Source organism: Silurus meridionalis, chromosome 19, assembly GCF_014805685.1.
Source record: "Silurus meridionalis isolate SWU-2019-XX chromosome 19, ASM1480568v1, whole genome shotgun sequence".
Taxonomy (NCBI): Eukaryota; Metazoa; Chordata; class Actinopteri; order Siluriformes; family Siluridae; genus Silurus; species Silurus meridionalis.
In genome coordinates this window covers 8796868-8812642 of record NC_060902.1, presented here as the reverse complement: position 1 = coordinate 8812642, position 15775 = coordinate 8796868, and the positions used below count along the sequence as shown (strand labels likewise).

The 15775-nt window shown below is 34.8% G+C and overlaps 1 protein-coding gene across 2 annotated transcripts in view; it reads right to left on the bottom strand.

Annotated features, from left to right (window-relative positions):
* The window catches only part of ece1 (endothelin converting enzyme 1), a 32708-nt gene extending 19535 nt beyond the window's left edge, over positions 1-13173 (bottom strand). Inside the window, exons 1-2 of one of the 2 annotated variants that reach the window (XM_046875215.1) lie at positions 13038-13173; positions 4612-4698 (exon numbers count right to left, since the gene is read on the bottom strand). In XM_046875215.1, coding sequence (XP_046731171.1) covers positions 4612-4698; positions 13038-13040 — 90 coding nt within the window. In that variant the 5' untranslated portion in view covers positions 13041-13173. Of the gene's footprint in view, positions 1-4611; positions 5321-13037 lie in introns of those variants that run through there. The other variant, XM_046875214.1, reaches the window with a different exon arrangement.
* Between the last annotated feature and the right edge of the window lie 2602 nt (positions 13174-15775).

Here is a 15775-nt window from a genome sequence, read left to right as displayed (position 1 = left end):
GACAAACAAAAAAGCTGGTGACGATTATGTTGTGCCAGGCATTTTGATGAAATGGTGTGTTTTCATCATGGGAGCCAATGCAAAAAAAAAAAAAGGTGAATGATCACTTTTAACATTTCTTTCCTGGAGGGAATGGTATCTACCAAGATGACAATGCTCCATTCACAGAGCATCAATGTGAGGGTATGGAAATTATGTAAATCATATAATGTGGCCTTTACCCTGACCAGATTAAATGAGAGATTTTTAACCTCTCTTGTTAGACATTGTGGATGATTCTCAGCTCATCATCTCCTTTTCCCTCTAAGACATTTATGTTTCTAGACAGATCTCTCCATGTCAGGACATCTTGTTATGGATGGCAGCTGAAACTAAATCCCAGCAAGACAGATCTACTGTACGTGCTTGCAGATGTATCCCCTTGCCAAGATCTCAGATCGCTCCATCTGTCACTGCACTGTCACTCTGCACAAGGAACTGTACTGTACTGTAACTTAACTAATACAGGCTTCCCCTTTAGATCTGGTCATTTCTATGCACAGAGGCCACTCAGGCTCTTGTTCACTGTCTTTGTCATTTTAAGGAATAGACAACTGATCCTGAACCTGATCCTGACAGGTTTGTCTCTGTGCGTCATCCAAGCCCTGCAAGTAATCCATAATCCCTTTTGAACTTCAAATGAAGACTAAAGACCTACTTCTTCACTTCAATTAGATTGTAATTTGTCTACAATTAAGAAATAATATTTTCATAGTTTACTACTATTAGACTGATTTTTCGTTTAGTCCTTGACCTAATGAAGAAAGATGATGTTTTTTTAGTATACTACTCTGGATAAAGGCATCTGCATTATGCCATTAATGTAACACTGAGCTAGAGACAGGATACCCTGGAAGAAATGGCAGTGCACTGCAGGCCACCAAGCAAGCAGACACTTCACACAGACTGTAACCTGAGCCCAGAACTGGGGACTCTGGAGCTATGAGAACGCAACACAATCCACTGTATTGCAGTGCTGCCATATTTGTATTTAGAAATTGGTAAATAATCTAATAATTAAATAAACTAATGAGTTTTCGATGAAGAATTAAAATAAGAGTGCTCTGCTCAAATGCTAATGTCAAAGCGTGTGATATACACAAAGTTTCCAGCTCATTAAATTTAATGGCACAGGAGCTCACCAAAGTCCATGGAGAGAACAATTAGTGTCACTGAAGCCCCCTAAATATTTGCTCGTCTGTGGTGTATTTATTTCTACAGTGAGCTCCAGCACATACTGTGGGTGGCTATTACAAGATTAGTAGGTGTGAGTAAAGATTCTAAATACCTATGAAATGCTAAGCTAAAACATTATCTAACTTTATGTGACTGGTAAACTAAGTGTTAAAAAAAAGTTGACTCTTTAGAACATTGCTTCAACATATTGATATTTGTTGGAATTTGTTTATGCATAGCTCTCATAAGATCCTGCATAGGCATCTCAGCATTAGGGTTTGGACTTTGATTTGGCACTTTTTTAAAACATAATTTTTTATATTTATTCTTTATTTACAATTCAGATATTCTGTGTGTGCTTGTATTCATTGTTCTGTAACCCAGTTTTGATAGAACCTAAATTGCTGGAGAGATCGCCTCCTACTTGTCTCAAAATAATTCTGGTATAAAGTAGAGGTCACTGGAGTTTGAATAAATGCAGGTTTCCCAGGCACCTGGCTGCAAAACAAGTCCAAATCATCACCACTCCACCATGTGACAGCTGATATAAGATAATTAATCGGAAACTTTTTTTTTCCCCCAAAATGTGCTGTGCATTAGAAACAAGCATTTCCAACCTGATGTCATTAGTCCAATGAATATTGTTCCAGATATTGCAGTCTGTTAAAGTCTTTTTTTTATTGTGATGCCATGAGCATAAACATTTAATGTGCTTCCAGCAGCCTTTGGGTCACATGATGTAGTGCTTGGGCTTTCCTTTTATTCACTATTTTTAAACATTCCTAGGAGGAACTTTCTTGAAGGATCTTGTATTGAAAACAATCTTTGTAGATGGCCTTGTAACCCTTCCCAAATTAATGAGAAGCAATAACTGAAATTGAAAAAAGAAATGAAATTGGTGGGTGTACTTTTGTTTGTCCCATACTATAAATCTTACTTTTTCATCTAAATGAATTGAGTTGCATTAACACAATTTGTGTTTGTACAGCCAACATGATTTGATCACATACTTTCAACGGAATAAAATCTAAATGCATATTAACACAAACTCAGGTTAAAACCCATTAAACTAATTAAATTAACACTTTAGTAATTTCCTCCAATTGGTGCCAACATTCCTGTCAACCATTATAACATAACTGAAACACAATTAAATAACCTTAACTCTCAAGAAGCTGTAAAGCGGTGTAAAATAAATAAAAGCAGAATGCAATGATTTGCAAATTTAATAAACGCATAATTTATTTACAATATGAAATAGTAAAATATAAAATTTTAAAACTGATGAAATATACTAACTTAAGGAAAAAGAATTTGATGGCCACAACAAATCTCAAAACAGTTTATGTATTTTATGTACTAAATCTAGCTAAAGACAAGGTATTCAAAACCCACAATTGTCAACATAATTATACTAATTAGTGAGTCCTTAAAATTAATATCTGTACTTCTGACTGATTTACTCGCCAATCAAATCATCCAAATTGAATTTAATTTTATACAAATCTTAGTAACTCAAAAACAAGGGCATCTTAGAAGAAATAGATGTAAATCTTTACAATAAATAAACGGACAAGTATGTAAATATATACGTACAACGAAAAGTAATATATGAATAGTTGTCTTAATTAAAAAATAAAAATAATAACAATCTGTGCAGACATAGACTATTAAATGTGTTTTACTGTTAATAGGGTCCGTGGCACAAAAAAAATCTGAGCTATCTATAAGATCAAACATATTAACCATCAAATACCTTTAAAATGTACAGAATAGAAAAAGTTTTCCTTACAAAAAAATGTATGTATGCAAACGTGCTTTAATGTATATTGAGATAGTACCAGTCCAGATTCAAACATTAGATAAACAGTAAATGAGAAGCAGGAAACGGTACAAATGAAAACACATCTCTCCCACCTTTTGACAGGGTGAATCACAGAGGAATTAATCTGCTGCTGCTTACTCAGGCAAAACACTGTCTGATTACTGGCTAACAGCTGCAGAGGTGTTAAAAGTTCTCGAGTTGCTCATTTAAATAAACCCTCAGATAAAATCTAATGTAAAGTTTTAATTGTGCTCTTTTACCCTGAGAGAAAAATACGAATAATATTTACATACGTTTTCAACTAAAAAGCAGAAAAGGTTCTCACATTCTAACACCAGTGATTCCAGTTACTTATAACAAATTTGTGTCCTTTTTACTAAGAAACCTTTGCTAAGGCTAACTAACAATTCTCCATCTCTCAAAGTTAGCATAATAGTTCTGATCAGAGATTGGATGTAATGAAATACAAATACTTTGTTACTGTACCTAAGTAGATTTTTCTGGTATCAGTACTTTAATTCACTATTTATTTTTCAGACTTTACTTTACTTTCATTTATTTAAATTTGTACATAAATATCAGTACTTTCTACTTCTTACATTTTCAAACCAGGCTCGTTAATTTAGTTTTAATCTATTTGGTGACATGATTAATATTTTTTTCTTTCGTTTTCCGCACATCAACCTATTTCTTGTCATTGCGTGGCTTTTCCATCTTCCATTTGTGTATACTTTCATGGCTGTCGTGCACCACAGACTATGAAGCTACTGTAACAATAAGCAAGGCAGAAGGCAACAAAAATGATGGGGTTAACATGGATGAGACAGAGAGTCAGCAATGTAAACATGACAGAGCACAGAGACATTCCTGATCACTTGATCATCATCATCATCATCTTAGCTCTGCTTGTATTCTATATGGTGGATGTTCAGCCTGGATACATTCATAAGATAACAAAGTTTGAAATTTATTTGTAATAATAGATTAATATGATGTGAGGTACAATTACGCCCGTGACATTAAAATAAGTAGTAATGGCTTAAGTACATGTCAGAGCCCAAACTTCTTTACTTTAACTTGAGTGAAAAAGTGTAGTCAGTACTTAAACCTTTACCAGAGTCTTTTAAAACATAAGTATCTGTATTTTGTCCTCTGCAATTTCAAGTAACTACTTGAGTGAAGGATGTGTGTACTTTTTCCATCTCTGGCTCTGATGATAGCTAGCTGTGATGATACAAGCTGCCTTGGTCAGAAGCCTACGTTGGCACTGACAGATTATAGTGATGGATTTTTGCTCTCATCCACGTTTACAGTGTGAATTTAGATGTGCATAGATTGGTTTCTGAAAGCTGTGTGATCCTAAAAAGTCACATTATGATTTGACAAATGCATGACAAATGAAGTGATGTGTTTTGAAATTTTGAAACAAGAAGTGCAGAATATTCTTTTGAAAGGTAGTAAGGAACATTTAAAAGTATGGTGTGAACAAAAAACTTCACTACATAACTACTCAAGCTACAACATTTCTGAGCTTCATAATTACATAACAATAGATAAAAGAGAACTCTTACCTGCACGGTTGGAGACTGATACACTCTGTCAGGGGTGGTGTCTATCAGTTCCTCTTCGTCCGAGGTAGCTCGCTTGTAGGATGACATCTGAAAGGTTACATGGAGTAATGATTCTCTCAGTGCTTCCATAATGAAAGCAGTTTACTGTGTGTGTGTGTGTGTGTGTGTGTGTGTGTGTGTGTGTGTGTGTGTGTGTGTGTGTGTGTGCGTGTGTGGGCGCGCGCTTGTGTGCGTGTGTCTATTTTAGCCGATGTAGATTGTAAGAAGTCTTGGGATAGAGGTTCTCCTAGGCTCCATTAGGAGGATTCCAGATAAAGACTTTTCCTGTAACAAACTCGAGCAATCTGTCTTCACCATGTGAGAGTGTGTGGGGTTGCTTCCTTCACCTCCCCCACCTTGTGATATCTCTTCCTTTGAGCCCAAAGATTCACCTTTTCTCCCCCACAGTTTAGAAACTCTAACGTCTAACCTCCAAAACACTGTCAGATTTGCACCTGAGCTTTAAGCATGATATCCTTTATCATGTGCTGTTCAACAATTCTTTGACTTTAACTGCCTCCCAGTAAGCACTGATAATCCATATAGGGCAAGGCACTCACAAAAAACAGAAAGGTGAGAACTTGATCAAATTGTGTGTGTGTGTGTGTGTGTGTGTGTGTGTGTGTGTGTGTGTGTGTGTGTGTGTGTGTGTGTGTGTGTGTGTGTATGCGTGTGTGTGTGTGTGTGTGTGTGTGTGTATGCGTGTGTGTGTGTGTGTGTGTGTGTGTGTGTGTGTGTGTGTGTATGTTAAAAAATAAGGGTGTGTGAGTATGCGTTGTTCAGAAATGTCTGACAGAGAGAAAGAGGAAGAGGAAGAGAGAGAGAGAGAGAGAGAGAGAGAGAGAGAGAGAGAGAGAGAGAGAGCACATGCATTCCATAATGTGGTTTCATTTAGATCAGGGAGGGAACTTTTAGAGGTTTATCTCCACCCAATGTTTCCTGCCCCTAAGACATTCCAGGCCAAGGGGCGGGTTTGTTTTCTTTTTTTAAACAAGGACACTCCCACTCCAAGGTCCTGTTGTTACTGTCACCTAATAGGTTGGTTTGATAAACCCATGCTACCCTGACACATTCAATAAACAATCAATAAAAAAAAAAAAAAAACCATTTCATTTATAGCAAACACATGCATTAGACGTTTAAGACACTCAAGCACATTAAATCAATCAGTTTCATCAAAAAGCGGAATAGAAAATTATATAAAGCTAAAGACTTTATTTGCAGCACTTGTTCGATCACATTTTTACTTTTAAATACAGGACTCCAGCTCTGCTTGTATGTAGTAAAATCTACAAACAATAAAACAGAATTTGTGTAAGCAAGGTATAGCACTTTTTTCATATTTATATTCTTATAAAATTCACAAAATATCTGGTTTCTCTCTTACGCTGCCAGTTTTTCTGTGGCAGGTATTCCCTGAAGTCCAGAACTATGTGGTCTCGATGCCACTCAAGTTTCTTTTTAACAGTACTAATAAAAAAACCTCAGCCAGTTAAAACCTTGACCACAGCCACATCCTTAGTCACAGAAACTGCTATGTTTTGTTCAAAATTTTAATTCCAAAAGATCCAAGCCCAGACCACTACTGATAAGCATTTGGTTTATTCAGCGTGGCATTGCCCAAATCAACTTCTTATGACGTAAAAGAGGTAAGACATGGCCCTTGTGTGGGTTGATATGTGCGTAGAGAGAGAAAAGGTGGTGTGAGTTGAGAAAAACTGACAAAAAAAGCTGACTTTTGACAACTCATTGGGAGACAGTGACCTCTAAGGAATTGGCAAATTGTGTTACTGCTTCAAAAGATAACATCAAACTCTAAGATGGCTGGCACAGTGGTACAGAGTGTACTGTTGCCTTCTCACAGCTAATTTATTCTTGAAGCTGAATTGTCAAACCCGGTTGCCAAGGCAGTGCCAACTTCCTGTCTAAAGTACCCATAGGCTTAGAAACCTTTACATTCTTTGCATGTACAACAGCTTACAGTATTCACTGGTACAAGCCCCTGAAGCATTTAAAACTCTTTCTTATCAAGCCCTCAGGCAGAAAGGCAAATACATTTTGGGCAAAGATGATAAATGCATCGCTCAAATAAAACAGGAATGTCATCTTTACTTTGCTAGACAGCCAAAACTATCTATAAAGGGTGGTTCCACCTTGCCTCAAAACCAGGTGTATCCTGCTGCATGCTCCGGAAACATTAGCATCTGTGGAGCTGCCTGGAAACTAGAGGATAAGAAGGGGTCAGACGAACAACAATCCAGAGGTTTGATTCCATCAGCAATGCAGATGCACCCATGTCGTTTCCCACAGCCTTTATATAAAAACCTTCACGGTGGGTTTGGTAAATATGTGTGCCTAACTTTCACAGTGATTAAACATTTAAAGGATTCAATATTTAACCATTTGTTCAATGATACCACATAATAATATAATAAAATAAAATATAAATATAAAATAACTAAACAAATGCTTAATCAGTAGTCACACTATACAAGTCAGGGACACAGTGGATGTCCCTATTTTCCAATCTGGACATACTCTCTTTCCAGGGTAATGTTTTGTTCCTGTATGTGGGACATCAAATTTATGTTCTCCCAATACCATGATAATCTCACTGTGTTAAATTGTATTTCAATGACCATACATCAGTTATTAAATACTATATATATATTTTTTATATATGTTAAGTGACATCCAAAATTTGATCCACCTTTGCTTCACCCAAATGAAGAACTTTGCCTGCTAATGTGCTTAATCTGCTTGTAGGTCCCAAGACTTAAAGGGTTTCTACACATGCACAATATAGTAATCATACTCAGGTCAGTGTATCATTAATAGGCTGGAATTGCCTCAGAGTGAAATTGGTCCTACTCTGGTTCCAATCAACGGGTGTTTGATTGGAATGGTTTGGCATGGTTTCATTGCAGTAAGTAAATAATTTGACTCTGAATTGGCTCAAATGCAGGAAGCAAACCAAACATGCCATGTATTTTTTATTTGTTTTTTATTGTGCTGTAAAATAAATAATACTAATTTATAAAGCACTGGCTCTTTGTTCTCCATTCTAAGTTGATTTTTATGATTTGTATGTGCACAGACTAAGGGTTAGTTTGAATTTTTTCATTGCTGTATTTTTGACCAATCAATACAAAATATTTTCAGTTGTGTACACCTTCATTTTTCACTTAATTAAGTGCCGAAGTCAAACAAATAATAGTAAATGAAGTTAAACAATTCTCTCTGCTTTAGACTAGACAGCTACATTTCTAGCCAACCAAATTTGTTTATGACCACCATTCTTAATCATAACTGCTTTAATGTTTAAATATGTACAAATGTAAATACTTTGGCATACCTGAAAAGAGAGGCCATCAATACAAATAAGATATCTGAAAACATTAATTTATAAATAAATTCCATTGCCTTTATATAATTTGATTCAATTTAAATGTATTTTTATTTGTAAAGTGCTTTTAACAATGAGCAGCTTGACAGAGATATAGAGGTGTTATAAAATAATATGTTCTTTAAAAGTGTAAGTTTGTCCCTTTTGAGCAAGCCAGTGGCGACTATAACAAGGTAAAAACTTCCCGAGATGGCATAAGAAAGAAATCTTGAGAGGAACCAGACTCAAGAGGGAACCAATGCTCATCTGGGTGGCACCGAATGTCCATTTATTACAGATAAACGATGTCGAGGTGTGCACTGATGATGATCAGATGCAAACTGTAGTCCTGAGTCAGTGTAGGAGACTGGCAGTCCAAATCCATCCTCAAAGCTCCTGTTATATAATCTGGATTGATTTCCATTATTTTGCACTTATTAATAAAAAACATATTTAAGTTCTAACAAACACTTAGCCTGTTGTGATGTTACATACTAGTTGTTTTGCATTCTTGTTTATCTGATTTTAGCTCCAGCTTTGAAATTGCAAAGAATTTGGTTTTGCACTGAAAACATTTCTGGTTATGCATACCTATAAAATATCTGCTAATTCCTGCCTATTGTATGCCTATGTGTCTTGTTTGCTTTTACATCTTCTAATAAAGCCCAAACTGTGCTGGCATCCAAACATGTGTGAATGGTTACAATTTTAAATCGAATGTATTTTACTATTTTATTTCATTTGTTTGCTCATTTTTTATCAAGGTTTAAAAAAAAATAAATACAATTATTGCAACGATTATGTTATATAACAAGATATGGTTGTTGAACAATAACAGTTTCTTTTTTCTGCATTATATGCTTTATTCAAAATATTTAAGGAAGTGTTACACATATCACATAACCTACACATTGTTGTTGTATGTAGCACTAGGGTTCTAGAGGAACGTTGTTACATATCACTGTGTACTGCGTCAGCTATATATGGTTGAAATGACAATAAAAGATTCTTGACTTGACTTTATAAGATTAAACCAAGTTTGGCTCAACCTTTATTTTTTCCAAATCAGTATCAATTAACACCTATTAGATAGATTACAGTCGCCACCGGCTTGCTCATCAGGGACAAAATTACTTATAAAGAACATATTCACTTTTAATCACCACATGTAATTGTTTCTTTAAATGACAAATCATACATGCTCTTTATAATTAGTTCTCTCTCTTTTGTAGCCAGAATAAGCTCCAGAATCCTAGCTCATCTGACTTAAACCTAGCACATGCACTGAATCTTTACTAGAATTATACAAAACCTGAAAAAGAGTTAATGTACTAGATATGGTTTTACCAAGAGTGTGATTATAAGTCTTAAAAACAATACAAAACACCGGAGAGTGAGAACTAACATGAGCACCGGAATGTAAGATTATGAGTAATGTGCTTTCTACAGTCTTATACAGTCAGTTGACGTTATGGAACCAGGAGCTACTGAGCAACTCATAAAATATCTTAACATTTGAGATCATCACAGATCCAACACCAGCTTCTCCACGCCAGAGCCTTTAAACATTTAAAGAGGTCCAATGTCCAAACTCTACATGAAGCGAAATCCAAAAGTAATAACATGAGCTGGAAGTTTCACATTTCATTAAAACACTACCAGAAGTTATCTACTTTAGGGAAAAGTCAACAGGAATAAAGTGCATGTGCATATTGTGAAATTTTGACACAATCTGCAGTCCTCTGCACAAGTTCTTTGAATATCTAAGAAAAAAAAAAATACAAAATACTGGCCAAAACACTGTCTTCTCTGTAGAATTTGGCCACAGCAAAAAGAACTTTGATGGACACTTGACAGCCATAAGGAAAATATCAAATTAGTAATAAATGTGTGTGCCACTGTGGCTGGTGTGTTACATCCTGGAATAACTGGATTTAGTTACTGCCATTCAACAAGGCAGCAAACCACAAGCATGCAACAGTAATTCATTAGTTATCTTGTAAATCGGCTGGTGGCACACAATCATCCATCCACCATGGGTGTCTGCATTAATAATTAAGTCAATGGAAAGTCCTCATAAGTATAAGGAAACTAGCATGAGTTTCTTTAGCACCAAGTATATTAGTCTATGGTACTAGTTGTGTTAGGAGTTTAGTGGTTTGGAGGTTTTGGCCTCCTGTTCATGAAGTATAAACACAATGAACAATTTGCTGCTATTAGATAAAGAAAATTCTCTTCTTCCCTCCTGAATAAACTCAGGAATGCAATGACTGCCACAAGCAATAAAGATACCATTCAGCCAGCTTCACTAATATTTCTTTACGCTGAAGTCAAAACTACCAGAGAACAAAGTGAACTGAAAAATAAGAAAAAATATCTAGCAAGGTCAATATTAACAGTAATACGAGCCTGAAAAAATGTTTTGTTAATAAAAAAAAAAAAAAAAACACACAACGAAGATTACCAAACACTGGAAAAGAAAATACATTTTCCAGTCAATGTTGAATGAAAAACACTTTCCAGCTCTCACACAGTGGGAAAGTGGCCAGAATCACTGTGTGACCTGATAGTGGTAAGTGATAGAGTGCTTCAGCCCGGGGGCATTGACAGGGGTAAGGATTTTTTTTTCACTACAAAAAAACATTAATGCACTGTTTCCAGTTTTGCTTTATGTTGCAGTCTCAGTGTAATCAGTGACATTATAGATTGTACAATTTTTTATTGTCATATGTTATGCCCAAATTTACATGGCCTCTGACTGTATGTGTTTTATTGAAAAATATGCTACAATAAATGCTTCGATAAATATTTTGACCCTATGCTACAAACATGAATAAATAAATAATAAAAGTCTGTGTAGGCTGGGCTTGACTCAGGGGCACTACATCTTATCTTCTGTCTAGGAATGATGCAAATGTTCTCTGCTCAACACATCCAACTGGGACAAATTCAATAGAACAAAACTGACTAAGTTAACACTTATCATTCCAGAGAAAAAGTTACAAAAGTTAATGGTTAATAGTTTCTTACACTGCCATTTGATTACACTTACACAATGCAAAGACTGGGTCATAGAGCACTGCATTCTGGATCTTTGAGTTCTCATTAATATGAAAATGATTGGCAATGAATGAATGGCAAAATAAAAAAAGACAGTTTTGCTTGTTTGCTTTTTAAGAGCTACCAGTAAAAGCTGACAGTTATCCATTATATTTGAGACTGCCTTATTAAACAGCATTATACTTGAACCAGCAATACCAATTTTCCCCTCTGATTTTACAGAAATAACCAAAATACAGCACCAACCAGCAAATTAGGACCAGAATCACTAAGCACATAATAAATAATAATAATATTATATATATATATATAAACATACTTATACCTGTTGTAATATGGAGTTTTATGGAAGGTATCAACTCTTTATTTAACAACAAGAAAAACTTCATAAACCTGTATGTCACATGTGAGCTGTGACAACAGTTTGAACAATCATCAGCACACATGCAGGGCTTGTACTGGGAACTGTGTGAAAAGCACTGACTATATAATTTAATGATACCAGAACAAAACATTAAGAAAGCATAAAGTTACCCTTCCTTGTGAATGTCTATTTCAGTAACTGCATACAACAAAAAGTAACACAAGAGTGATCAGATTTGACCCTTTTCTGAGTTAAGGCTTGAGATACAACATATTGTTTATCATGTGAGGCGGATCATGCCAGCTGTCTGCTGTTGGCCTTAACATGTCTCTCCCTCTCCCTCTCCCTCTCTCTCTCTTTCAGTGTGCGTAAATGATTAACCCATGCTCTGACACTGTACAGCCACACTACCTTTAAAAAAGCTATGCATGACAAATGGAAATGATTTAGGATCATACAGATAATAAAGGAAAAATGATCTATGTAATTTTACTGTGAAGGATTACAGTTTTGGAAAATAAAATAAGAACACATATATTGAAATATAATGCAGCAAGCTTGTGTAATTACTTAGAAGTACAAATAAAACATAGATATCATATTATCTTTGCTGTTTGGTGGTGGTACCATAAACATCCTTTGTACGTGTAGTGTGCATGCTCACTTATAAGGTGCTTATGAAACATTAGTTTCAGATGAAAAAGTCCAGTTACGTCCAAAAATGTTTTGCAGATATTTAAAGAGACATATTCACTAACACATTGTCAATAGCTGCTTATTCTGTTCAGGCTTGGTGTGAATCTGGAACCTATCCCAGTATCACTGTGCACAACAAGGGGAACAGAGCCAAGATGGGATGCCAGTCCATGACGGGGCAAGATGAACACATGCACACACAGACACACAAATTATTTAGCCAGGGTCCCTGCCGACATGCTTTTGGGAGGTGGAAGGAAACTGAAGAACCTGGTGGAAATCCACCATGAGACCGAGAGAGAATGCACATAAATCCGCCCAAGATACAGACAAAATGTGCAATGTACAAGATGTTCACACCTTGGCAAAAGGTACACTTTAGTCCCTCTAATTCTGTGTATTTTATCACTTTATTTATTATGTAATCTGTTCTGTTCTTGGGTCAGCAAAACCTGTATATATCCGATATAACAGAAATATGAAAAAGGTCCAGCACCAATAGTAATCACCTTTTCTAATGTTTTATTCTTAAGTCAACATGAAACTCTGCCATACAAATAAGAAAGAGTATATAACACATGCACTAAAAGTAAATATTACCTTATAATTTAGAGGCAAACACAATATACAAAATATAAAGTATATGTTGGGAAAAAATTATTACAGTTCCACTTTAAGTGAACATGATGCAGTGGATTGCAGGTGTACCCCAAGGCTATATTACAGAAGGCATGTTTTATCTTGTTCACAATATCAGGACACTGCCATCATGCCTTTTATTTAGCTTATCTTTGCTCAAGTAAGTTATTTAGAAATGGAATTAGAAAGTTCTTTACCACTATTTTAAAAAAAGAGGGAAAGAGAAAAAAGATGGACTCTTACCATTATGATATTTGTCTTTCACTTCATGCAATTCTTCACTTGGATTTCATAAAATTATTCTGGATATCATGAGCGATTCTAATAGAAATACACACACAAACACACACTGCTCCGATTGCTGAACTGTCTTGCTTGCTTTCTGAGCTGTTTATTATAGTAACTTTTTTCAACCAATCGCATTTAGCCGGAGCTCCGCTGCACTTCCGACCAATCAGGAAACACCTTTGGGAAAGAGGCGGGGCTTTCAGTGCTAAGACCACGTGCTCTGGTGATGTTGAATCATGTTGCCTTTGCAGTGTTCAATAAAACAACAAAAAGCTGAAATCAGCGTACATTCAGTTATTATCCTGAGAATAAACTGAACACATGCAGACCATATGCGGATTCCATACATTAAGATTGGTTTGTTTATTCATTTATATACTATACAATATTTGATATTAAATAATCATATCACAATCAGAATCAGAAAGGGATTTTATTGCAAAGTGTGCACACATTCACACACACTCACAAGGAGTTTGTTTTAATGACCGAAAATTCCAGATGCAACAATATTGAATAAAATCAAGAAAGAATATTTGTACACAAATCATCAAGTCAAGAAGCTCTTATTGTCATTTCAACCATATATATCTGACACAGTACACAGTGAAATAAAACAACGTTCCTCCAGAACCCTGGTGCTACATAAACAATATAAAACTACATAACAGAAAAACACGGAGCTAAGGACTAGTAATCGTGTAAAAGACAACACAAGACAGGGTAGGACAAATACACATAACACAAAATAGCGCCGCCAGTAAACCTACTGTGTATTACACAGTGCAGTGTGCAAGAAAGAACTGGATACAGGAGTGTACTTGTAAATAGACACAAAATGTAAATATAGAAGGTTGTGCAAAACAGCAATAAAAGCAGTCAAATGGATGTGCAAAAAACAGTATGTAAACAGTTGTGTAATAATAAAATAATATCGGTGGTACTGAAGACATGGATGTGTGAAATGAGTGTGTGTTTGGGTTCAGATTTGTAGCAGTTCAGTAACACACAGTTGAGTTAGTGTGTGTGTGTGTGTGTGTGTGTGTGTGTGTGTGTGTGTGAGAGAGAGAGAGAGAGAGAGAGAGAGAGAGAGAGAGAGAGAGAGAGAGCGAGAGATAGAGAGCTATGGTATCATGGTAAAATATGCAGAATTTATAGATCTTATGTTCAGATATGTGCAAGTGGGAAATACTGTTTATTGCACATGTTTACATATTGCACTTGAATTTGAATATGTGGTTTAACATTAGTTGGTTTAACTTTAAACAGTTGCGTTTGAAAATAATTCATTCATTTATTTATTAATTCATTTGTTCGTTATTTAGTTGTTATTTTTAAATATAAATCAGTTTACTAATTTATTTACTTTAGATCATCTGGAATTAGATTTGAAATAAGAAAAGGAATGCACATTTGAAACATCATACTAGAAAATCTGGCAGTTCATAGCAAGTTCATAATTTGAATTGACAAACATCATAATGACACATCTAATTATAGATGCATTTTATCCAAACATTTAAAACATGATTAAATAAAACAGTCATTTCCAAATATAGAATAAGACAAGAATTGTATTATATTATATCTTTGGGGTATTATTTGGTTGTTGTTTTTTCCCACAAATCAATTATTGCAACATTCTGTGTTTAATTAATTGAGGGTTTTTTTTTAGAACTCATTGACATTTTTTGAGGAATAATAATAATATTAATAATAATAATAATAATAATAATAATAATAATAATAATAATAATAATAATAATATTAATAATAAATACAAACAAACCAAAAACAAACCTTTTTAGTTAACAGTGAATCATTTGGGATTAACATGGTATAAATATACACATTGTAAATGCTCAAATAGCTAGTTGTCTACAGGGATGTAAATCATAAAATGTTTATTAAATGCTTTGTAAATGGTCAGCATAATATTTTATGACTTGTTTAATGTTTATAATATTTAGGTTTTTGAATCTTTGTAAGTTCTCAAAGTTTTACCTGTAATTTAAAAAGTAATGTATAGAATTTAAATATTCAAAATTCATATTTAAATACTTTTATAAAAGTTAAATAAAAAAAATCCACCATGACATCTTGATATTTAAATATAACATATATGGTCTAGGGTTATAATGGACCATAATGGTCTTAGTGGATTAATTCTATTATCAGAGAGGTGCAACTTCTTCTGAAATACACTGTATTTTGTGCTTTATGTAAAATGTGATTTACTATTAATGAGCTGAGTTGGAGGCAAAACAGACACAGATTGTGGTAAATTGGAGCATTAACCTTTTCTTTGTTTTGATTGAGTGGTGTATTTGTAAATGCACAGCGACATCTAGTGGCTATAATTTAACGAACTTACTATTAAGATCTAGACCCTGACAATGTGCAACATTCAGAGGAAATGGAGTTGGCCAAAATGAGTAGAAAATCTAAGAAATGGTAGTAATTGGATTAGAAAGTCCGAATGCTAAAACTATTGGTCCAACACTGACAGCCCCTGCTATTTGAGATCAATTAGAAGTGGAAACGTGAAAAACACTTGCAAGTGAGGAACACATGCATGTTCCTGCAGGGTTTTCTTTTTAAAGGAAATCCCGTGGCTGCAATGCAAGAATAAATAAATAAATAAATAAATAAATAAATAAATAAATAAAAACAGATAAAGAGCTTCATGTAAT